Source organism: Hemitrygon akajei, chromosome 6 (genome assembly GCF_048418815.1).
Source record: "Hemitrygon akajei chromosome 6, sHemAka1.3, whole genome shotgun sequence".
Classification (NCBI taxonomy): Eukaryota; Metazoa; Chordata; class Chondrichthyes; order Myliobatiformes; family Dasyatidae; genus Hemitrygon; species Hemitrygon akajei.
This window is the reverse complement of record NC_133129.1, coordinates 42,924,604-42,951,453: the sequence shown is the minus strand read 5'-3', so window position 1 is coordinate 42,951,453 and position 26,850 is coordinate 42,924,604. Positions and strand designations below refer to the sequence as shown.

The 26,850-nt window shown below is 38.3% G+C and overlaps 1 protein-coding gene across 2 annotated transcripts in view; it reads left to right on the top strand.

Annotated features, from left to right (window-relative positions):
* Nucleotides 1-6,493: 6,493 nt before the first annotated feature.
* pde8b (phosphodiesterase 8B) overlaps nucleotides 6,494-26,850 on the top strand; it is a 272,856-nt gene continuing 252,499 nt past the window's right edge. The window contains exon 1 of one of the 2 annotated variants that reach the window (XM_073048236.1): nucleotides 6,494-6,799. In XM_073048236.1, coding sequence (XP_072904337.1) covers nucleotides 6,659-6,799 — 141 coding nt within the window. In that variant the 5' untranslated portion in view covers nucleotides 6,494-6,658. Of the gene's footprint in view, nucleotides 6,800-6,912; nucleotides 6,933-26,850 lie in introns of those variants that run through there. The other variant, XM_073048238.1, reaches the window with a different exon arrangement.

Genomic DNA, 26,850 nt, shown 5'->3' with positions numbered 1-26,850 from the left:
TTTATCAGGGCAAGATATTTTCTTCACATGGCTGATGTTTCAATAGCATCAAACCATGATCCATCAATTTAGATTTTCAGCTACTCCTCAGCCCCCTAATGGGGAAACCTGTCATGTTCATATTATTTGTAGCTCTTCTCCAGTAAGGCATAGTCCTAAAGATTTGTGTGTGGTCTCTAATAAAGTATGACATTTCAAGCAATTTGCTTTCCCTTTATTGAGAATTACAGGGCAGAGATAGTTCAATCACATGCAGACAGGTTGAGCAATCCCCATTTCCTGCACTGAAAGCAATCTTCAAATCCCTGCTGACATTTCATCCTATTTTATCCCATAACAACATAAATACCCCAGAAAGTAATAGAGTTCCATCTCGTTTGCTAGTAATAACTTTGTTCTGGTGATATCAGTGACTGATAAAGAAATAATATATCATTTTGTTTACTTTATTTGGAAATGTGCATTAAAAAATATTTTCTGTGTGTTAATGTTATTTTTTTATAAAGTATCAAAAGACATAACCCATCAGTTATGGGTTTCCATAACTGATTGAATGTATTGGTCTGGATTTTGCAGTCGAATACATTAGTCCACAATGTTTTTGAAAATTAGAGAGAAGATTTACTCTATTCAGCAGGGAGTTCTCTAAACCATTGGCCAACAATAATTAATTTTTGAAAAAATTAGTCTGTATGTTCAAACATTTTACTTCCTGAGCCTGAGGTTGTTTAATGATAATTATCAATTATCAACATCTTCTGTGACGAAGTACACCAATCCCAACTTATCAGAATCAGGTTTATTATCATCGACATGTGATGTGAAATTTGTTAACTCAGCAGCAGCAGTTCAATGCAACACATAATATAGAACAAAAAATAATAAATAATAAATAAAATCAAAATAATAATAAATAGGTAAATCAATTACAGTATATATATATATTGAATAGTTTTTAAAATGTATAAAAAAACAGAAATACTGTATATTAAGAAAATGAAATTGTGTCCAAGGGTTCAATGTCCATTTAGGAATTGGATGGCAGAGTGGAAGAAGCTGTTCCTGAATTGCTGAGTGTGTGCATTCAGGCTTCTGTATCTCCTACCTGATGGTAACAGTGAGAAAAGGGCATGCTCTGGGTGCTGGAGGTCCTTAATAATGGATACTCCTTTCTGAGACACCGTTCCCTGAAGATGTCCTGGGTTGTAGGCCTGTACCTAAGATGACAAGATTTACAAGCTTCTGCAGCATGTCTTATTCTGACATATTTAGTGAATAAATACACTGTTTCATGACTGTATTTCAAGGCCAGGTCAGTTGGCAAGGTCATGTAATAGTGTATCCTTGGAGAACCTGGACCTTCTGAATTTTCATGCAAAATGGCACATACTCTGTTCAAGTTCCTGTCCAAGTTATTCTGTAGTAATTCTGATCCTGTGAGCATCATTATCAATAACACAAAAACCAGACCATTGTTAACCTTCAAACTTTATCAGTATTATTGGAAAAATAAAAATTACATTGATCTGGCAATTTTATAATCACACTATTTTTAAAGTTATATATCTTCCCTCTTAATGGCTAATATTTTTTTAAAAGGGTTATCAGTGCTTTTAAAGAGGAGAATGTGACCTTCCTTTGAAAGAGTCATGGCATTCTTTATGCTGCATGATTCCATGTTAATTAGACCACATGAAAAAAAAAGGTTGCTTTTTAACTATAGATACAGGCTACTGACATTGAAGTGTATACTTTATTTTCCCAATACTGATCAGCTCAATTACTGGTATAATGCTACAAATTAACAACTTAGTAACTCATTTAACTGCTAGGATTTTTTGTGTGGCCAATCTTTGCCCATGAAAATCATTTATATAGACTAATATACTGGCATTGGGCCACTGCTTTGACCTGTTCAATGACAATATAAAATAAAGGACTAGGAATAATGGTCCAAATGGGAAGAAAAGCATCCTGAGTAATAATTGACAAATGCCCAAAGTGAATTTATAAAATTGGCTAAAGGTATACTCATGTATTTTAAGGAAGAAAATATATCTAATAGAAAAAAGCTGAAATACTTGTACTGTGGGGGTGAAAATATACAAGTTAATGATTGAAAAATAATTGAGACACCAACCAATGAAGTTTGCAAAAGGAAGTTTTTCCGTGGATGTCTTGTTACCAAGCTGTGGTAGGTCAGAGGGTGTAGTTGAAATTTCTAACTCTGATGTGTTGGTTCATAATTTGTTCTATTTAAGTTTCACTAAACAACAATTTCAGAAAAGGAAGCAGGATACATGGCAGCCATTGAGAACAGGTAAATCAAACAAATAAAAATTTAGATTGTTAATTTTTTGTTAGGCAAGGTTGTTAAGGAGTTTAGAAATAAAGGCAGGCAGATGAAGGCATTAAAGGATTGTACATTATCCAACTGAATAGAAAACAGTGCCTTACTGCCATAAGCAAATTAAATATTTACAATTATATATCATCTGAAGGCATTACTGCATATTTTAAGAGAATTCTAAATATATATTTGTGTTGAAGACTTCATATCTTTTTCTATTACACTCATCCATGTTTGCTATCGATGTTTTTCTATCCATGCTGAAAGGTTGAAAATACAAATTCTCAGACCTTATTATGTCGAAACTATTATTTAGACCCACTTAGAAGAAATACAATAAGCATACTGAAATAATATTACAATACAGTATTATAAATATAAATTTATATGTAATATAAATAATATAGTTTTATAATATTTGCCTCTCAAAATACTCAAAATAACATGAAACAAAATTGCCAGGAAAAAGGATTTAATTTCAAACATTTTAATTTCAGAGGCAGAGTACAATATCACTATTATAAAGCTTGAATTTTTCATTTTAATAAATAAAGCTAAAAATCACATTCTGACAACTACATAGATCTTTCAATTTTAATTTCATTAATAAAACTGCAGTAACAACAAATATTAAATTTGCAGAGTTTACTTTTGCTTTAAGAATGGCACACATTGCTTCAAAATGCTGTGTAAAGTTTAATATCAAAAACATTTTTTAAGTCACTGATAATGCCAATTTTGCCAAATACTCATGAACATCAAAAAGTTTCTCCTGATTGCAACCAAGAATAAAACTCCCAAGATTCAAGCCCAGTGCCTAGTACAAATAGTATATCAATAGAGGATGAAATATTATATAACACAGTCTTCTAAATCTTTGCTTCATGTCGATTGAAAATTTGGCACCCTTGTACTTGCCACTACAATATGGGAAATTCAGATTGTTGTTTTCAGACTTACACCCTACACAACTCAATGTTGCTGTCCCGATGTGGTTTCGTAGATAGTTATCTGCTTTCCTCTTATCATTCTTTTACAAAAGCAGAATGTGGCACAAATAAGTTTCTAATCTAATGGAATGGTTCTTACTGAAGAAAACTTCGGTAAGTTATCACTTAGGTAAATTCAGTGTCCCTATTAACCTCATTGAATATCATAGGATGGATAGTCCTGGGCTTTTGTAACTCTTCTGTGAAATTACCTTTTCCCTTCATTGTTATTTGCATGTATTAATTTTGGAGAGTCCCTTTCCTTGATTCGATATTAATTTTATAAGGACACTTTGAATATGCTTCTACAGCGTCTGGGGAAATAGAAACGGTACAGTAGTGTAGCAATTAGCGTAACACTGTTACAGCACCTGTGACATGGGTTCAAATTTCCAGCTGCCTGTCAGGAGTTTGCACGTTCTCCTCATAATTGCATTGGTTTCCGCCAGGTGCTCCATTTTCCTCCCACATTTTAAAAAGGTCAGGGTTGGTAGATTAATTGGTTACAGGTGTGTAACTGGGCAGCATGGGCTCATTGGGCTGGAAGGGCCTACACAATGAAATAAAGTAGGGAGAAAAGCAGTTAATTCTTATATTAAGATTGCCCTTATCTTCAAAGACAAATCGTAACACAAAAATGAATCAAGTTGCAAATGGTGGATCAATAATTCTACAGTTTGGATAGAGAAACTGAAGAATATCTGACAACACTGCTTTGTTTGCTGTTGACAACAATCCTCCACATTAAACATTTTCTAAATGGATTGCGGGTATCACCGGCAAAGTTAGCATTTACTGCCTATTCCTTAAGACATTGATGGTGATTCATCTTATTGAACCAATACTTTCATTTTACTTGTGGAATTCAAGATTTTCCAGGACCCAGATCCAGTGACAACGAAAGAATGCTGATACATGTTCAGGTCAGGTGGTGTTTGATTTGGGGGGGAAACATTGAGTTAGTTGCATTCCTGCTTAGCTTTCCTGGTATTTTTCTTTACACAGTAAAGATCACAAGCTTGGTAGGTGGTGTCAGAGGAGTTGTGATAAGAAACTGCAGTGCAACTCACAACTCACTGCAGCTGTAGTGCATTTTTGGAAGAATGAAGAAATCTTTAGAGTTTTGAGTGGTTTGTCAGTTAAAGTGCATTAAGGGTTTCCAGTGTTGTTAGAGCTGCAGTTATTCAGGTCAGAATATTTTATCACTCTTCTGACTTATGCCTGGTGATTGGGGAGTCAGCAGATGAATCCCTCAGAGCAGGAATAACTAACCTCTCACCCAAGCTTACACCCGCAATGTCTATTTGCTTTCAAAGTGTTGATCGTAGGCTACTTGAAAATGCCAAGGTTATGTTAGATTTTGTCCAGATTGTTTACATGTGACCTAACCGAGCGTATTCTTCAGCAGCATCCTGGCTTCCAAACTTAGGATGGAAGGAAGAAAATTGATGAAGTGACAAAGGTTGATTGGACCTTGGACACTTTGCTCAGGATCTCCTGCAATGATGTTTAATCTCCAATGACTTACAATCATCAGTCTTTGAACATCTGTCTTCTGAAAAAAAACACTTGCAAATTTCTACAGATGTACCATAGAGGCCTTGCTAACTGACTGCATCACTGTCTGGTATGGGTGGGGGTGGGGAGGGGCTACTGCACTGGATTGAAGCTGCAGAGAGTTGTAAACTTAGTCGACTCCATCATGAGCGTTAGCCTCTGTAGTATCCAGGACATCTTCAAGGCGTAATGCCTCAATAAGGTGGCATCCATCATTAAGGACCCTGTCACTCAGGTCATGTCTTGTTCTCATTGCTACCAGCAGAAAGGAGGTACAGTAGCTTGAAGGCACATACCTTATGATTCAGAAAAAAGCTTCTTCCCATCTGCCATCCGATTTCTGAATGGAAATTGACCCCATGAATGCTATTTCATGACTTTTTCTCTATTTTGTCTACTTATTTGATGTGTGTGTGTGTGTGTATATGTGTGTACACACAGACCATACTTACTGTAATTCAGATTTTTTAAATTATGTATTGCGAATTACTGCTGCCTTACAGGAAACAAATTTCATAACATATGCCAGTGATATTAAACCTGATTCTGATAACTCTTTAAATGAATAACTTCTGAAAGTCTAGGAGATATTTATATGCAATGTCATGCTGCTGATAAAAGTGTTGCTATGGATACTTCTAGGTTGTTTTGTACTTACACAGAAATACTTAGAAGGTGCAATGTATCCAACCAGCATGTGACAATATTCATGCCCTACTTAAGCTTCATTCTGTCTTTCTTTATCTAATTCTATTTGTAAAAATCTCTATTTTTTCACTATTTTCCCAATTGTGGAACTTATAAATGAACTGGCAAACCAGCAGCATTCCTCTTTTCCTTGCCCCTCAAAAAAAGTTTAAAGTAGATTTATTATCAAAGTATGTATATGTCACCATATACAACGGTGAGATTTTTGTTGACATTCAGTGTATAACAAATAAATACAACAAAGTCAATGATAAACTACACACAAACAAAACCAACAAAAAATAATGTGCAAAAGAAGACAAACTATGCAAACACAAAAAAATTAAAGGCCTAAATAAATATCTAACTAGCTAACTAACAAAAATATGCTTATCCAGCTTTCCATTAACAGTCTTCTTCATTTAATTTCTTGGCGATTACTTTAATTTTAATCTTTGCTGCTCCCTGATGGGGACTATGTATCCAAATCTCTCACAATTGTATGCTCCTCTAATAGATCATTTCTCAGCATTCTAATTTCAAAGACTAAACCCAGCCTACATTTCTGGTACATTCCTCTTCAGTGCCTCTTCCCATTGTTTAATAAAATAACTAGAACAATTCTACTCCATAATCTAGTATTGTGTCACCAAGATTTTCCATAAATTTACACTTGCGTCCCCACTTTGTCCACTCTGTTCCTTTAAAAGTAAATGCTTCCATCTTTTGAAATGACCTTATAAGCTAAGATGTCACAATGAGTGATTTGTCCTTCTGCGCTGAAATACTTCACTCTGTTTGCCTTCCGCCTCCTCGAAAGGACTCCATTGACTTTAAACACATTCTGCGTTAAACCACGATAAACGGAGATAATATGACTTAGCAAAGCAATTTCAGAAGTTAGCTCGAAGTAGACGGACACTAGGACCTGAAGTTCTAGCTGAAGTGGGAGGGAAAAGGCTGCAGTGCACTGTTCACTGTTGATCATTCTGGAGAAATCTAAATTCCAGGGGATTAAAATTGTGGCCGACTAGCTGAAGGTAACGGGATCTCAGTGCCTGAGCTGCATAATTACATGCCCACGAAAAATGTTTCGTCGTTATCCCCGTGTGGACGAATAGTAAAGCAAATCCGGAGAGGAAATAAACTTTGGAGCCGGTGGGAACTTCTTTCCAGTGAGGGTAGAATGAATGAGGACATCGGGCCATCCAGGGAGGTGAGAGAAGCGCCGTGCAGTGGAAGGGAATAGTGGGAGATTGTTAAATAACGAAGGGTGGGATGGAAGTTGAAAGGTATCGAACATTGAATAAAACTATTTTTCCCGCGGCTGGAAGAGGACGCGTATTAAGGTATTTGCTAATTTTGCGACTGTGTCATTCGTGTTTCAGAACAATGTGCGATATTCAAAATAATTAGTAAGCGGCAGGAATCAGTTTGTTTAATCGCGTGAACAGGTTACTGTTCAATCTCAGAAGTAAAATCATAATTTCTATACATTTTCCTAAATATTTGTAATTTAGAAATAGTTTCCATGGAATACTCTTGAGTTGCGCAGAAACTCAACATGAAGTGTTCTGGCAAAAAAAAAACAAACGTGATAGTTACATATTAGCTGTAAATGTCAAACTAGGCAAAAACAAATTCTTGGGCGTTCAATAATGTCGTTTATGCTATGTGTGGAATAAACTACTCATTTCATTCTCAACAGAAGCGTTTACTAGTGAATAAATTTCATCTGCTTAACAGTGAAGGATACTGATATTAATAAGATCATAAGACAGAGAAGCCGAATTGGGCCATTTGGCCCATCGAGTCTACTCTGCCATTCTACCATGGCTCATTGATCGATTCCTTCTCAATCCCATTCTCCTGCCTTCTCCCTGTAACCTCTGAAGCCCTGACTAATCAACAGCCTTCCAATCTCCGCTTTAAATAAACTCAATGACGGCCTCCACAGCCGTCTGTGGCAATGAATTCCACAAATTCGGTACGTTCTGGCTAAATAAATTCCTTCTCTTGTTCTAAATGGACGTTCCTCTAATTTGAAGCTGTGCATTTTGGTCCTAGATTCACCCACTACAGGAACCATTCACTCTTTGTAGCCCTTACAATATTTGATAAATTTCGCTGAGAACCCCAACTCTCCATCCAGTATAGGCCCTGGGTATCAACTGTTCCTAATATGTTACCCATTTTATTTCCAGAATCATTCTTGTGTAGCTCCTCGGGAGCCTCTCCAGTGCCAGCTCATCTTTTTGTTAAGGGGCCCAAAAGCTCACAATACTCATGATGTTGTCTGACCAGTGCCTTATAAAGCCCCAGCACTACTTCCTTGCTTTTATATTCTAGTCCTCTTTAACAGAATCCTAACATTGCATTTGCCTTCCTTACCACCAACTTAGCCTGCAAGTTAACCTTCAGGGAATCCTTCCCGAGGACTCCTAAGTCCCTTTGCACCTCTGATTTTTGAATTTTCTCTTTATTTAGAAAATAGTTTACACTTTATTTCTTCTACCAAAGTGCATACCCGTACACTTCCCAACATTGTATTCAGTCTGACGATTCTTTGCCCCTTCTCCCAATCCAAGTTCTTCTGCAGACTCCGTGCTTCCTCCCCACTACCTGGCCCTTCACCTTTCTTTGTATCATCTGCAAACTTGCCCTCAAAGCCATCATTTCCATTATCCGAATAATTGACTTGTAACAAGAAAAGAAGCAGTCCCAACATTAACCACTGCAGAACACCACTCACTAGTCCTGATTTTCCCAATATACCTGCATATTGAAATCCCCCATGACTATCACAGCATTGTGCTTTTCACATGCCTTTTCTATCTTCCACTGTAATTTGAATTTCACATCCTGGTTGAATCAGAGGCCTATATGTAACTCCTGTCAGGGTATCTTTATCCTTGCTGTTTCTTAATGTTACCCACAATGTTTCTACATCATCTGATCCTACGTCACATCTTTCTATGGATTTGATTTCACTTTTACCAACAGAGCCACCCTACCCGCTCTGCCTACCTGCCTATCCTTTTGATACAAGGTGTATCCTTGAATATTAAGCTCCCAACTGTGATCTTCTTTCAGCCACGACTCAGTAAAACCCTGAATGTTGTGCCTGCTAATCTCTATCTGCAAAACAAGATGATCTACCTTATTCCATATACTGTGTGCATTCAAGTATAACACCTTCAGTCCTACATTCATCACCCTTTTTGATTTTTGCCCCCATGTTACACTTCAACTCATCCCACTGACTGCAATTTTCCCTATTATCGGCCTATCCTTCCTCAGTCTCACTACACGCTGCACCTGCTTGTATACCAACTATCACTGTGTTTCCATCCTCTAGACAAATTAGTTTAAACCTTCCCCAACAGCTCTAGCAAACCTGCCCGCACAGATATTGGTCCCCCTCGGGTTCAGGCATAATCAGTACTTTTTGTGCAGGTTACATCTTCCCCAGAAGAGATCCCAAATGATCTAGAAATCTGAAACCCTGACCCCTGCACCAATTCCTCAGCCACACATTCATCTGCCAAATCATCATATTCTTACCCTGACTGGCACGTGGCACAGGCAACAATCCAGAGATTACTACCCTGGAGGGCCTGCATTTCAGTTTTCTACTTAACTCCCTATGTTTGCTCTTCAGGACCCTCCTTTTCTACCTATGTCGTTGTTACCAATATATATCATGACCTCTGGCTGCTCACCCTCCCCCTTTAAAATGCTGTGGACCCAGTCAAAGGCAGCCCTGACCCTGGTAACATACCATCCAGGTTTCTTTTCCACATCCACAGAATCTCCTGTCTGCTCCTCTAAACATAGAATCCCCTATCACTACTGTACCCCTCTTCTCCCCTCTTCCCTTCTGTCCCACAGGGCCAGATACAGTGCTTCCCCCTTGGAGGTCATTCCCCCAACAGTAGCCAAAGTGGTGTACTTATTATTGAGGGGAACAGCCACAGGGGTACTCTACACTGGCTACCTATTTCCTTTCCTCTTCTGACAGTTATCCAGGTACCTGCCTCCTGCAACATAGGGGTGACTACCTCTCTGTAGCTCCTATCTATCACCTTATGCTCTTACCCATCACCTCATTCTCCCAGATGAGCTGAAGGTTATCAAACTGCAGCACCCGGTTCTTAACTCAGTCTCTAAAGAGCTGCAGCTCAATGCACTTCATAAAGACTTGAGATCTCCCAGCATTCCCACATCTCAGAGAAAGAACATACCACTAGCTCTGGACCCATTCTCAGTACACTAGCTATGTACTAATAGACAAAGAAAGAGAGAAAAACAAACTAGAAACTTGCTTAGAACCTCTGTTTATGCTTGCCCAAGCCTGTTCCTGCTGAAGCCTTTTGAGCCAAAACATCTTATTCCAATAATTGCCGCTAGACTTCAACCTCCCTTTTTATTGGCTCAAATAAAACTCATTCCTGACGAGACCTGTTCTTTTCAAATGGTTCCCACCTTGCAATGATGTCTCTCTCATTCACCCACTACTTCAAATTAATTAGTTCTTTATATACTGTACTTTCTATTAATCTCTGTAATATGTAGTAGGTGACTACAATAGATTTGATGTAGTTAAATAGAAAGGTGAATACTTAAATGCTTCATTATGAAATAATGATACATGGTTATTTGTAGATATTGCTGGTTTTTAGAAGAGCTTACTATATATCATACCAATTTTGAAACCATAGCACTCTGAACCCTCTCACTATAATGTCGCCACAGGAGAGAGTGATCTATCATAATTGAATTACTGCAATATTGCTCACATTTGTGACTGTGTTGTAAAGAACTGCTGAAGAATCACTCTAAAGCAACAAGTCAAGATAGTGTTTTGATTAGAGTCATAGATTTGTGTGGTATGGAAACTGGCCTTTTGCCCACTTGGCTCATGCCAGCAGAGATACCTATCTCTGCTATCCCCAGTACCCTGCATCCCTCTCCTTTTTAAAAAAATATCAAAGTTCCTGTCTAAATGACATTTAAATGTTGTAATTGTAAAGGCCAGTATCACCTCTTCTGGCAATTTATTCTTATCACCCTCTGTGCAAAGCCCTTGTCCTTCCTATTGTCTTTCAGTTTCTCCCACTCACGTGGAACCTCTACCTAGTTTTAGACTCCACTGCCCCAGGGAAAGGATAGCAAGTAGCAGTACATAAACTAATGTGCTATCCTACTTTCAGAATTCCTTGCTAAATAAACTCAACTGAAGAGGAGGTCTGTTCTAACTACAGATACTTTAATAAAGATCATGAACTAATGCAAAAATTAAATTAACAAAGTGATGATTTAAAAACAACTAGTATTTTCACTCAGGTGAGAAGAAAATAATGCAATTTCAAATTAAATTAAGAATCTATTGTTTTTGATTTGAGCATTTTCATTTTGTATCCAGTTTTAGTATTTGAATTCTGTATTCATTTGTAGTTAAAGTGTTTGGAAACAATATTAAAGAATTTTCAAATACTTTTGAAAGCATACTGTTTAAAATTACATAGTCCAGACCATTAATAATTTCCAACTTGCAACATGTTAGTTAAAGCACTCCTTAAAGTAACAATGTAAGTTTTTACAAGCTTGCTTTCCAGCCCAGCTTTTTTAATTTTGTTTGACTTGAGGTTAGTACAACAAAGTGAGGCAATTGAAGTCCGGCTATAAATGATATTAGGACTATTTAAACCTGCTTTAATAGTGCAGGCTTCAACAAACCTTCCTCCAATGGGCAAAGGAAATGGTTCAAAAATAACATAAAAATCAGCCTGAAAAAAAAGTTGGACATTATGTCTAAAAACTGGGAGGACATTGCACTTACTAGATACACCTGCAGGAAATCTGTTCAAGTGGGAGTTCTGCTACATGCGAATGACCTCCACTGTGCCACTGAGAACAAGCAGCAGCTGCAAAAGAAGAAGATTGAACAACCAAAAGACCTGTTTACTAACCACAGCCACCATTTAGGTCTTGCCCCCATTGCATCAGAATATGTGGATCCTAGGTTGGCCTCTGTAGCCCACTTGACAATGGACAGCGCCTTAGGAGAACATCATACTCGATTTGAGAGGTGCACTACTCTAAGGAGCACTTCGGAAGGGCAGCTACTTTATCTGAGAGAACGTCTGCTTTCACTCACCAAGGACCAGATTACTTTTTTCTAAAGAACCTGAAAATAACTTGATCCATTCCCAAGTCCAGACCAGCAAATAACAGCAAAAACACTGAGCTCTGCAATCAATCTTCTCCAAAGCGTGGTGCTGCACTTCTTAAGGACTTTGTGTAGTTTCAGGATAGCATCTATTTACTTCTACTCATTCTATCCAGCTTTTTGGGTAGTTTCTATGCTAACCCATGGCATTTTAATTACCTATGTACATACACCCCCAAGCAGCTTTGGTTGCATAATTTATCAAATCCTTTATGGAGGCAAGATATGTATTGCCAAGAGACAATTCCATTTTTATTATGATGTAGAAGAAAGCCAATTAGTCCATTTAGGACCAATGTTGGCTCTGGGAGCATTCTCTTCTCTGATCTTCCACTGCTTATCGAGTTCCCCCAATTCCTCCCAATCTAAGGGTAATTTTGACTAGCCAATTACCCTGCCAACGTACATCTGGTTGTGGGAGGAAACCGGAAGATATTTGGGGGGGGGGGGGAGACGCAGGAAACTGCAAGGTCAAAAGGAGAACGTGCAAACTTCACAGAGTAAGCACACAAAGTTGGGATCAAACCAGTTTCCTGGAGTTGTCAGCAGTGGCACAGTGATCAGTTGATTTTAAAAAAATATTCTTTTACAAGTTTACCATCTCTGATCAACTGTCTGTTTTAAGGTGTTTGTCCCGTTTATCTTCCAGTATACTCTCCAGTATTCTCCTATTTGAAGAGGTTGACTTAACTAATTCATAATTCCTTGGTTCCCAAGCCCTCCCTATGCAAATGTTTTCCCAAGTGACGACAACATGCGTGCACTGAATTTTTAAGCGGAAGTAAACTTGAAACTACTCTAAGGATAATAAACTGCCAAGTCCCGTTTGTTGTTCATTGTTTAAAGGAAATAAAAACACTGTCAATAAGAACTTTGATCTCATCTGGGTTTGATCGTTTTCGCTCTCATTCATTTGCACTCTCACAAGCCTTTAGCAGGTAATGAAGGATTTTCAGACCCGAGCCTTTGCACACTGTCTGTATGTGATTAGCTTGCTAAATGATGCTTTAAAAAGTCAAATTTCCAAATATCACTCCACTTCTTCCCACTTGCAAATTCCCCAGCAAATTTTGCATCACGACAATGCACATAGGTAACACCAGTTCCTGTATTGTACATAGATATTTCTCGTAGTTGCACGTTCCTGACCTCATGAGCTTTCAGTGTAGCAGTTTCTACTGTATCTTTGACCCACTCCACTTTAAATGAACTATAAGTTCTTTTGTGGGTTATGCCCTTTGCTTCTTTGGAATTCGACATGGTGAATCAATAATTTCTTCAATAAAAACTTGAGAATTAATAGACAGCTCAATCCTTTTGGTCTCGGGTCCTACTGGAAGTTGAGTACACAGTTGCTTTGTTTGTATGTAACAAAACAACCAGAGGAATCTCGGGGTCCGAGTCCATCGGACACTCAAAGCTGCTGCGCAGGTTGACTCTGTGGTTAAGAAGACGTACAGTGTATTGGCCTTCATCAACCGTGGGATTGAGTTTAAGAGCCTAGAGGTAATGTTACAGCTGTATAGGACCCTGGTCAGACCCAACTTGGAGTACTGTGCTTAGTTCTGGTTACCTCACTACAGGAAGGATGTGGAAATGATAGAAAGGGTACAGAGGAGATTTACAAGCATGTTGCCTAGATTGGGGAGCATGCCTTATGAGAATAATTTGAGTGAACTCAACCTTTTCTCCTTGGAGCGACGGAGGATGAGAGGTGACCTTATAGAGGTGTATAATGATCGTGTGGATAGTCAGAGGCTTTTTCCCAAGACGAATGCAAGAGGACACAGGTTTAAGGTGCTGGGGAGTAGGTACAGAGGAGATGTCAGGGCTAAGTTTCTTATGCAGAGAGTGATGAGTGCATGGAATGGGCTGCCAGTGACAGTGGTGGAGGCGAATATGACAGGGTCTTTTTAAGAGACTCTTGGATAGGTACATGGAACTTAGAAAAATAGAGGGCTATGGGTAGCCCTTGGTAATTTCTAAAGTAGGTACATGTTTGGCACAGCATTGTGAGCCAAAGGGCCTGTATTGTACTGTAGGTTTTCTGTGTTTCATTGTCTGCATGCCTGTTTTTGGCCTGAGGATGTGAGAGATGCCCTCATGTATTTGGGGCTTACTCGAATTGTACTTTGGAGTATTACACATTCACTTCACTGCAGGCATTAAGGAAGCACTTATTTGTGGTGAATTCAGCCTAAAGCAGGTTACATCCAGTGTTGTAATAGTAGGAGTAGTTAACAAAAAGACACAGTTTCTTATAAAGTCGTGAGCTCATCTTAAAATAATCACTGTATTTAACAGTCTAAGGGATGTGACACCCAGGCCAGATCATTGTTTCACGCTGGGAAATTACTGTAAACAAGAGAAGATCTACAGATGTTGGAAATCCAAGGAGAACACACAAAATGCTGAAGGAACTCAGCAGACCAGGCAGCATCTATGGAAAAGAGTACAGTTGACGAAACTTTTCACCAGTCCTACTGAAGGGTTTTGGCCCAAAACGTCGACTGCTGAGTTCCTCTGGCATTTTGTGTGTGGAAAATTGTTGGTTGATTTCAGTGATGAGTGAGAGGCCATTTTCTCTCATGTTTATGGATGTGGGGGGAGCAGGCCAGCCCTGGCTGATGATTGGCTTTTCTTATGCTGTGGTGACTTTCATCACTGATTTCTGCTCTTGTGAGCTCATCCTTAGCCTGCTTTATCTCAGTCATTTTCTGGAATATGATGGGGTGTTGTCTGCAGACTGCATATTCCCTATAAACATACATTTATGTTTAGAGTTTGCCCTCAATGTTCAATGAAGTCATTTGATATACCATTAAGTGGATTTCGATTATTGTTCAGTGTTGCATGATATTGCTTGGGTGCTTATGTTTTGTAAGACTACATCTAAACACTGCTGCATTGTGGTACTGAACGTACCGTGGACCTGATTCTGTTGGAACTGATCTGGCACTTCAGTGATATGGCAGTGAGGTGCAAATTGATTTATTCAGTAACATTTTCAACTATTTCCAGTAAGAACTCTGCAGGACTAAATGTCAGTGTGCCATTGTACTTCATGCAGTACTATTATTCTTCACTAGTTAATGTCAAGGACATGATATGTGATAGTTGTGTAGTCTGAGTTGGGAATTAGTCTCACAGTGTGACCACCACCTCCTGCGTTGCCTTTCATATTGTTGCAGTTAATGGAACTTGCTATTGCCTAACAGTCTGATGCTCTGAAAGTTTTGTTGTATCTTAGTTTCACTAAGAATATCTAATATGATGCCCCAAAATCCTTTTAGCAATGAATGAATAATGAACAACAAGTCAGTAAGTTAACAGTGTTCCATCTGCCTGTTCCACTGGGCAAGCTTGTGAACTTGGGTGAAAAGTTACCAAATGCTCCATTCAACTTTACATACTTTTTCACCCAAGTGTGGGAACTATTTGAGATTCCATAGAAGGCTAATGATAAAATTAGTTAGAATTCAGTAACATTTTTTTCTCAAAAGTTGAATATTAGTTGTGTTTGGATGGAACATACATGCAGGACCTGGCAAGGTATTTTAATTGAGGGTCTTCATTATGGGCACCAAGTGCTTGCAAAATACCTGCAGATTTTATTGTACATTTTCTTTTTAAACACTAATGTCACTACAATTATTTTGTCATACAAGTCATGTATAATTTATGTTAACTTAAATTTATATCAGTGTGTGCTTCATATTTATAATGTACCGTGTTACCATTGCAAAAAGCAACAAAAAGTTCCATAAAAAGCAATGGCTTTTATGGAATCCTGGGGGTGTATGCCCATGACAGTAAACTTGAATTAAAGTAGCACTCCATGAAGGTTGATTTCCTTGCACTTCAATTCTGAGGAACTGAAAATTCCCTTTACATTATTTCTTTAATGTGTTGATTCTGGCAATTGATATATTTTATTTAGTGATATGTGGTTAGTTCAGGAAAGTGGCGTTGAGGTAGAAATTCAGATGTGACTTTGTTGAATAGTAGAGCAGTCACAAAGCCTGCTCTGGATCCCATCACTTTTTTTTCATGTAAATATTTCTGTTACAGATACTGGTTATCTCACTAAGTTACTCGCCATGAGAGTCCACAAGTATTTCCATTGTCTGCAAAGGCACACTTTAGGCTTGGAACCCCTAATACCAAGGATAGATGCATGGGGCCAGTATAGTTTGCAGGTTCTCCTCCAAATTGTCACTACCTTTTATTTGGAAAGTTATCACTGGTCCTTCATCTTCACTGGAACAAAATCATTATCCCCAAAAGTGCTTTGTGGAAGTGCAGTGGCTCACCGCCACCTCTTGCCAGTGAAGCTCAGGAGGTGAAAAACATTTCAGGCTAAACTAAAGTCTCTGAATCTTCCACCAGTTTTCTTTATCAATAGGTTAATTGGATTTATTTCTCTTCATTTACTCTGTCGTGGATTCATTGAGTTGTGGTGACATGAGGAGGCATTCATTTGACTCTCATCTCTTTGTTAGTTTGCAGTGTAGCAGGCTAATAGGTCCCATTCCTTCTGCTTCTGTGCCCTAATCCCAGTACAACCAGACATTCTTTTGGTGTACCTTCACCAAAAGAATGGCTGCAATTCAGGATGGGGCCTTGCCACAAACCTTTTGAGAACAGTTCGTAATGGGCAATAAATGCGGGCATCATAAACATGATTTTGTCTGAGACTTGAAATGTTACCGCTTTTTTTCTGTTTGGCCTGCTGATTATTTCCAGCTGTTTCTGTTTTTACTTCAATGTAATTAATTGGTTGTGAATTGTTTCTGGATGCAAGGTGCTTTGCAGTTGAGGGACTGTTTCTCACAACAGCTGAAGTAATTGCAGCAGATGGAAGACAGTTTACATAGTGAGCTGTTTAAAGTAATAACTTTGCATACAAGTTCTTTGACTAATTACACACACTGGTGAAGCTCAATGGAAACCCTTTATTACCCTGAAGGTGTTATTTTAATGAAACCTATCCCATATTAGGGAATGAAGTAATGTTAACACTGACAAAAATTAGACTCCTCCGGGCAGGATTCCTTCTACAATTTGCTAATGAGGCTTTCTAACAATAGGTACTTTTCAGATCCATTTTTTGAAAATTGCTGCAAAGGACTTCTGATTGCTTTTTGAATTCTGAATCTGTTTTTTGTTCAGAATTGTTAGGACAGGGAGTGCTACATACAGAACTACACTTTTTAAAAAAAAAGACATCCTTTGCATGTTTGTCTTGGGACTGATCTCCTAACTGTAACTGCAAGTATCATAATGCTTTTTTCTGCAGAGATCTTGTCTGAAATAAACCTTTGCAACTTCAGTCTTTTGTCTAAATTGGATCTTTGATGTATTTTGAAAAGAAAACCCCAGGAGGTAAGGTATATATGAAATTAAGGCTTAATTTTTTTTAAAAAAATGAATTTATTCTTTGCTCTCAAGGGGTGGTGAGGGTCATGAGGAACAGGCAGGAAAGTAGAGCTGCAGTCAAGAGCGGATCAGTGAATGATTTTCTGCATTTGGTGGAATGGACTTAATGGCTCTATGACTTGCTTCTTGCTCCTATTTCTTATATTAAAGAGCCTGGTTTTGGAACGGATTGCCTTGAGCTTAACCTGGGAGTTTTCAATGCACATGCTTTTGCTGTTATTGTTTTTCTGTGGTATTGATGATAATCAGATGGCCAGGAAAACTACTCAGGAGTTTTAACCCTTCATCTTTTTTTTCCTGAGGGTATAGTGCGACTCAACCTATGGTGACCACGTTCCAGAACCAAGGTGACTTCAACCTTGGTGGTTCAGTTGTTTAAAGTGCTCATACTCGTACAAACTCCAAGCTCACAGAGACTCATTTACTTAAGCAAGGGTGCCGATGCAAAATACCCACAATGTCTTCATGATTAAAGTCCTCTGCCAGTCCATTGCATCTGTAATGCATTGCCTTACAACGTGGAACACACACAGAATGCTGGTGGAACACAGCAGGCCAGGCAGCATCTATAGGAAGAAGCATTGTCGACAGTGCTTTTCTCTATAGATGTTGCCTGGCCTGCTGTGTTCTACCAGCATTTTGTGCGTGTTGCTTGAATTTCCAGCATCTGCAGATTTCCTTGTGCTTGCCTTACAACGTGGATCACTTCCTGTATCTCGTGAGTTACCTTTCAGCAAAGTCAGACATGGAGGATAAAAGGCATTCAGTGCTTTGTTAGAATGACAAAAAGTGTGACTGAAGATCAAACCTGGCACGAAACTCTGTTGCCTGATGGTCAAAGAATTCCTTACCCTTCAAAAATCTAGACTACCTACAACCGCCATGATAATACATTAACGTCCTCTCTACAGCAAATTCCAAATTCACTGGAAAGATGAGTAAACCAATATTAAGTGTCTTTCCTTAGCCCACATCTTGAGCATTTGGGCTTTAACTTTATCATCCTCATTGGCCAGGCCACTTTTTTCTTTTATCACCAACACCAGACGTGAGACGACAGACTCTTTGGAAGAGATTACCAAGCAATGTGGAAAAGATTAAAGCATGTGCTTGGGGCATCCTTGAAGAACTACACATCCCTGTAACCCTAGGGAATATTACAGAAATTTGACTATTGAAAATGGGGAAAGAGCAGTTGGGATGGTATTGAGAACATAGATCCTTCATCAGGAGCACACAGAAGCCCAACATGAAAGGCAGAAAGATTAGAAACCTGGCCAACTACCCATTTCACTTCTGTGCCGATTTATCCCCATGTTAATAGTGGAACATATAGCCTAGGATGTAAAATGTGGTGTTTTGTCTTCCTCTCAGTGTTGATACCATTTACCTTTGCATTTCAAATGTTGGCCTTGTTTCACTGATAACAATCGTATCTGTGAATCAGAAAAGGTCAGGCTTTATTTCAGACGGCCACATAATCTAGAATGACAGCTGAGTGAATTATTGAATGAATGAGGCCTTGGTGTAGAGATTCAGTCTTGCATGAAAGTATGCATTAATGTGCTGGTACATGAGGCTTGCACTAATTTGATCAAAATCCTTATAAGATATTTTTGGTATAGATTCTGCAAAGTTTGTCTTTTTTAATTGTAGCCATTGGCAATCTGGGCTGTGGTTGTGCACAATAACTATCTTTTCAGAAGACACATGTCATGCAGTAAGTTTAAAATATGCAGCTGGATGTCAAGGTTGTATCTCCTAAAGTAACCCTGCTCCACCACAGCTGTTGCCAAAAGTCATTAGATAGTTTGGGGTGAATTACTTAAAATGGTGCCAAGATGAACATTGCACAGACACCTTGTTTCTCCAAAGCTAATCCTGAGATTATGGAGGGTGAGAGTGAACCAAAAAATGCCTCAATCATCTGGAGGCCTTCTCTGCCTGAAGAGTAAACAGAGATTGTCCCATCAGTGTAGCTGAGCTGACTTTATTGATGTTTGTATTAATGGATTTCTCACAGTCACAAATAATAAAAGGGGTAAATATCTATTTTGGGTGTGGTATTTATGCTGTGGGTAAGCACCTCTTGCATGTACTTAACCACGAGGATTGTACCTCATTTTGGTTCCATTGAACACTGTGAAAATTCATCGCTGCTGGCTGAAATAGCTGGCCAGACTGCCAGCATGTGGTCACAGCCCAAGAACTAAAGTGCTTTGCATCTTGGGCCTTGCTGTAACAGTGCATAAACATAGAACCTAGAGCATAACAGCACAGTACAAGCTCCTTTGCCCACATTGTTGTGATGACTTCTTAACCTACTCTATGATCAATCTAACCCATCCTGCATAGCCCTCCATTTTTCCACAGAACAGGATAGAAATTAAATTCATGGATAACTAGAAACTTGGAGTATCATTCCTGCAGACCAGAAAGAAAGACAACATGGAGCAGGCACCCAATCTGCATTTGATTTCTCTAATGAGCAGGTAATCACATTACAAGCACTAACTACCACACACTAGATTGAAAGAGGTGCAACTGAACTACTGCTTCACCTGCAGGCCTGTTTGGATGCTTGAAAGGTGGGGAGGGAAGAGGTTAAAAATCAGGTGTTGTTTCTCTGGTCTGGCAAGGCAGCAGTTCTCCTGGTCTGGTCTTTCCACTCCAACAGACTCTACATTCAGCAGATCGTTATTTAAAATTTAGCTTCCTTCAACAAGGTCCCACCATCAGGCACATCATCCCCTCCCCTCCTCCTTCAGCATTCCAAAGGAGCTGTTCCTTTGCAAATCCATGGTTTGCTGTTCTCCATCAACCACTCCCTAAGATTCTTCCCTATGCAGCCACAAGAGATACAACACCTGCACTTGAAATCCTTACTTGCCAAGAACCAAAACAGTCCTTCAAAGTGAAAAAGGTTTTAGGAGCACCTCTTCTCATAAGGGTGAGCCTAGGCTGCTTGTTCTCTCTGGTAGTTATTGTTATCCATAATGGTTTGCATCAGACCTCTGATTCAAAAGTTGAGTGGAAAGTGCAGTGTTGTGCTGTTATTGCTTTGTTATTGGTACATTAAAGTGTAAAATGGCACACTAAGTGATTCAACTGACTGTAGGGCTACCCAACTATGATGGCCACCCGTACTTGGGAAAATCATTCCCACATGATTTTGGAGGGTTGTCTTTATGATAGTTTTGAAAGTTTGCTTCTGTATTCTATCTGCCTTAAAATGGCTATCTAGTCTTGCTCCTCAGTTTGTTAGTTGCTGCGTAAACTTTCTTTGTAGATGAGCTATGTAAAAACTTGAAGCAGTCAGGCAGTGTGCACGTCCAGGAGGTGGGGAGACTGTTACCATTTAAATCTCCTTTACATGACCATATTTTGCCGTATTGCTGTTTGTAATAGTGATGTCAAACTCAGAACACTGTGATTAATTGATTTCACTGCTGTCTCCTACTATTTCACTACTGTTGTTCATCTGTGTGAGTTATTTGTCCAGTACCATATAGTGATTGTTTTATTTGCAAAGCATAATTTGATTTTGCACAAATGTGAGCTTTGCAGGTGAAGTTCAATGCTGCTGTCTTCGGAATCAGATGATAAGTAACAGTTCTTTATTTTTGCTGAACTAAGTATGAAGTAACCATGGCAATATTTGAAGAAGAGTCAAGGGGAACTTCTGGTATCTTAGTCAACATTTACCCTTTCAACGAACAGTAGCAAATTCTATTTAACCATTGAATTGCTGTTTTTGAACAGGTAATTAATGAGGATTTGGGACACAAAACATCCCATATAAATTTTTGTTTATATTGTTGTCCATGTAAATTTTATGTGCAGTTTTTGTTAGTGTCAAGCATAAAAATCATCACTTTTCAGTTTTAATCAGTTCCTTGAGAATCAATTCAATAGAATACAGATACCAAGTGATACTGTTGGGCTTTTCATAGAAGCCTAGAAAACCTACAGCACACTATGGGCCCTTTGGCCCACAATGCTATGCCAAACATGTACTTTAGAAATTACCTATGATTACCCATAGCCCTCTATTTTTCTAAGCTCCATGTACCTATCCAGGAGTCTCTTAAAAAGACCCTATTGTATCCGCCTTCACCACCGTTGCTGGCAGCCCATTCCATGCACTCACAACTCTCTGCATTTTAAAAAAACTTACCCCTGACATCTCCTCTGTACCTACTTCCAAGCACCTTAAAACTGTGCCCTCTCATGTTTTCCGCAAACAATTATTTTTAAAAAAAGGGATGAATAGTTTTTAAGTAAAATGTTTTGCAATTTCATAGCTCTGTTTCAATAACTTGCAGGTTTTGCTGTTCCTTTCATCCTCTGAATCTTGTTTCCATACTAACATGAGACTGCGGCGAGTAATGTGGAACAAAATGTCCTTGTTAAGGTATTTTAAGGTCTTGCTGGAGGCCAGTCTTCAGAGTTTTGCAAGTGGAGTGAAAATAAATGAAATACAACGATGATCTCTCAACAGCCTTGGGATTTAGTTGTATAAAAATCTGGCATGTATTATAGAGGAATTGGAGGCAAACTGGCATAAATAATTTAATTATTTTAAGGCTGACACAAGTTTTTTTGTATTCCAAAGAAGATTTTGCGTTCTTCATTGAGATGAAATAAGGGGCATTGGCTGTAAGATTGTTCAGATGGTTTTTTTTCTTTATGGAAGACCTGCTTTTTCTTGCATGTCTACAACAAAAGTTCATTTCAGGAGGAGAACTCCACTTGTTGAAGCAAAATCTCTCATTGATCAACTTGAGACAAGAGATTCACATTAGTTACCTGGTTAGCTTGAATGTGACTCCAGGCTTCATTCTTAAATGCTCTCTGAAATAGCTGAGCAAGCCATTCAATTGTAGCATTACTTCTAAGTTCAACATAGTGATAATAAACTGGGCACAAAAGTTTGTGCAGATGCTGGCAATTTTGAGCAACACACCCAGTATGATAGGTGAGTTCAGCAAGTCCTGATGAAAGGTCTCGGCCTTTCCCTCCATAGATGCTGTTTGAATTGCTGAGTTCCTCCAGCATTTTGTGTGTGTCGATAAATGAAATTGGACCATCAATGAGCCAGTAACATAAACACTGAATTTGGATATGGCAAAGTTTCTTCCATTCTAATTGATCTTGCAAAGTCATAGATAGTTGTTCAGGGCATGACTCTTAAAATTGTCACATAGATTTTTGTGTAAAGTGAAAGGCAAAAATTGGTAACCAGGTTCAACTGGATTACTCAGTGGATGTGATGCCTTCATCACAGAACTCCGTCTTTGTCTTTCTCACGTTATATCACGAAGCAGCTAAGAGTACTGGATACAGCAAAAGTTATTGGACTGGACAACATTCCAGTGAAAGTCTAGACTCCAGAATTGACATGGCTTTAGCAAAGTTGCTCTAATACATGTAGGATTAGCGACAATAGATGGTTGATTGTCTATGAGGACTATGATGATTTACCAAGAGCAGGACAAATTCAATTTGGCAAATTACCAGCACACACTATCATCAGCAAAGGGATTGCAGCTTACAATTGGGAACATTATTAACACTTGTGTCTCCCTCCACCTTGTTCACTATCTAAACTCAGTAATACATCATTTTATAATGTCATTACTGGGTCTCACTCATGAAATTTTTCCCCCATCCAGCAACAGTGGAATTACCTATAATAGAACACAGTTCATGGCAGTTCACCACTATCTTCTCATGGGCAGTTAGGTACTGGGCAATAAATGATGACCAAAGTCTGCAAGGACTAAGCCCTGAAGAATAGAATAAATTTAAAAAGAGATTTAATTATTTAAAATATGGCCACAAATGAAATCAGTGCCATAAACATTCAGTTCCATCACAAATGTACTGTATACCTGAGAGCTTCCTTCCATGTTCACTATTTTGTAAAGGTTTCCTTATCAGTTCCCAGACTGAAATTGTTATTTTTGGAACTCCAAAACATAATAATTGAAAGCTGAAGCACAGAGCTGGGCATAACATGTCTAGTTTTGTTTTTGCTTTAAGCGAGGTGCATATGTATGACATGGTAGTGTCATGGTGTATGCAATTCACTTATTTTTACATATAAACCATAATTATTTAAATGAATATGAATGCTTAATCAGACCATACAATATTACTCAAATGAATGAATGATCTTTGTTGTCATTATACATGGGTACAATGAAACTCTGTTTGGCTTCCTCTCAGGCAATCAAACAAAGTGGTAGATAAAAACAAGACAGTAATAGAAAAACAATATTAAATAGATAAGTAGCTGAAAATAAGAAAATACTACTGAAATATTAAATACACAACACTCCTCTCTCCTTAGCTATAAACTCCAACTATGTATAGAATGCATCTCAACTTTATACACAATATACTATATAATACAATTAAAATAAAGACATCCACAGCATAGTAAATTTTGAATTGTCCCATTCAAGCCTAACAATTTAATCAGTATGGAGGTTTCTTACTCTATGGGATAACCTCTTTCCTGACAAGGGAGGTCACTGTGCTTGGCAGGTGAGATGTGGCTGTGAAAATGATCTCATGTTCAGAGTTTTCCTCCGTGCTGGTTGTAAGAGTTGACTTGGAAACTGCAAAGTGGGTCTGTCAGCTCTGGACACCTTTCTTCTCCTTTTCCACAACTTTTCTCTCTGGATCTACTTCAATTCTTGCTTCTCTCCCAGTCCCAGCTTCTTTCACTCTCTTTAATCCCCTCTCGATCCCTTTCCTTATCCTTGGTTCTCTCAGCATCCCTATCATGGCCTCATCTTCACTGTCCCAATCCCACTCCTGCTCTTTCTCTTTGTCACATTCTTTCTCTGTTTCATGTCTTTCTCTCTCTTCTCTCCTTTTCAACTTGTCTTTTTCTCACCTTTTTCTTTGAGCTTCTTGTGAGTATCTCTGTATTTGCTAACTTCTCAAGAAATTAGGTCTCCTTAATCCTCTTCCACTTCCATAGCACTTATGTCACCCTGCTCTTTCTTTACCTTTTTTTTTCTTTCTAGGAGGTGTATCTTGATCTTGGTAAAGTGCATTTAGTTCAGTGGAGTTTTCTCTTAATAATCCTTCTGTTGTTCTCTTTACAATCTGATCTGCCCTCTTTGTTTCATCGTGCACAACATCATCTGATGAATCCTCTTTTTTTTAATCTCCATTGCCTCCTTTCTTTTTGACAAGCAGCTTTTTGTCTCCCATTCGAAGTTCGTGCAATAACTTTCATGCACACAGAGTAGATTCTCATTCTCTTTACCCACAAAAACCAAATGCTTGCAACTTCCTTGAGGCTTGTTGAACTTTTTCCCAGCTTAAAACCAAGCCACATTTTGCAAGTAATTGTCTGATTAACATATCAGAAGCTTTCTCAGATGTGTTGCCTATGAAAACTGTTGTAGTTAGACCACTACTTTCATCACTTTCATGATTCATGAGCAGCATGGTCTTTCCTTGTCCAATATGCTTTCCTAACAGAGACCGAAGTTGGCACCAACATCTGTTTGCCCTCTATTGGGCAACAGTTCATACTGTACAGTGAGGAGATTAATGTGGCATCATCTGATACTTTCAATTAAGCCTATTCCAAGGGATGTGGTAGGCAGCTGTTGGATGGATTGCCAATCAGTTGTAGCTGTCTCAGCCAATCACATTCCCACAATGCTGAATCTCCTGTTTTTACCACATACAAGCCCAATGTGGCATGTTGGTTGTTATATTTCACTGATATGAATGTCATTCCCTCAGGAGTTATCTTTTTTCCAATATAGGTTCTTAGTTGGATAGCTGCAGGCTTCATTTCAGTACCTTCGAAATGCCGTTTAAACCCATTTTGTGGAATAACTGAAACAGTTGAGCCAGTGTGCAATTTCATTTTAATTAATTTGCCATTCACTTGCCTATTGTTAGTTTTCACATTTTAAGTCTTAAGGGCTACTCAGTCCTGTATCACTCTCCTGATTATTAGGTTTTTCATCAACAGTATGCAGATTAGTGCTCTTTATGAAGCTGCAACTTAACTTTTTAAACTTTTTTTCTCTTCCCTGTGCCATCCATTTATGTTTGTCTGCCTGATATGCTCTTTGTATGAGTTCTATTTTGTTGCATTTGATATCAGTTTCACCTTTAAACCTGCATTACCCTGTCACAATGGTAAGACAATATGTTCGGCTGGGCAGGTTTCTGTTTAGATGCTGAAATTTTGTTCATACTTAAATTCCTGAGGACAACTCAATTGCAACTCTGTCTGCTGTTTCCATTGATACAGCTATTTCAGTTGTTCTTTTAAATGTTAGTCATACTTCAATTAGGAGTCATTTTTGAATGCTTTCTTGTAAGATTCCACAAACTCAAGATTCTCAGTGCATCATTAAGCCCATCACTGAATTGACAATGTTTGGGCAATTTCTTCAAATTTGATTCTGCTTATGAAACCCCAAAATGTTCTGCAATCAAAAATGATTTAGCTTCAAAATGTTCCTGCCTTACTTATACAATACTAGAAAATTCATTTCAGCTGGTTTGTTTGGAGCAGTCAAACCTCTCAGTAAATTGTATGCCTTAAAATTCAAGGCACTCAGCAAAACTGCCGCTCATTTCTCATTGGCTATTTCATTTGCTTTAAAATACTGCTCTATTTGCACAGTATACAAAATCCAGTTATCTATTATGCAATTGAACACATGTATTGTTTCAATGTAGCCAGCCATATCAGCTCTTTTTTTAACTTTATAATTATTATCAGCTGCAACTCGATGTGTATGAACCCGTGAATTTGTCCGTTTTCTGTCTTATTTCTAACTCAATCACTTTCCCTTTGTAAGAGACACACGCTGCTTTTTTTTTTGCCTCGAACATCGCTCTGTGCTTCAACAGGCAGGTAGTCATCTTGAGTTTGTTTAAAAATTTTCTTGTCATCACAGTTATATTTTGTAATTCCAAAACATAAAACTAATTAAAAGCAAAAACACAGATGAGAATAGCATGCCTAGTTTTGTTTTTACTTTAATCGAGGCACATCTGTATGATGTGGTAGTGTCATGATGTATGCAATCCTCTTAGTTATATATTCACTTTTTAAAACATTTTTATGAAATGAATTATTTTTAAAAATGCTTAATCAAACAAATATTCACAATATTACTTGAATATTACTGAAATATTAAATGTACAACAAAATCATGCTATTCTTCCACTTGGAGTCATAGAGTTCCACACAGGGAAACTTAATAAAATAAGCCAGCATGGTCTCCTTAACGAAAAATTGTGCCTGACAAATCTGTTGGAATTCTTTGAAGAAATAACAAGCAGGATAGACAAAAGAGATTAGTCAATGTTGTGTACTTCAATTTTCAGAAGGCCTTTGACGAGGTGCCACACTTGAGACTGCTTAACAAGATCAGAGCCCATGATATTACAGGAAAGATACTAGCGTGGACAGAGAATTGGCTGATTAGCAGGAGGGCAAAGTCTGAGAATAAAAGGAACATTTTCTGCTGGAGACTAGTGGTGTTCCATAAGGGTCTGTGTTGGCAATGATTCTTTTTACGTTATATGTCATGATTTGAATG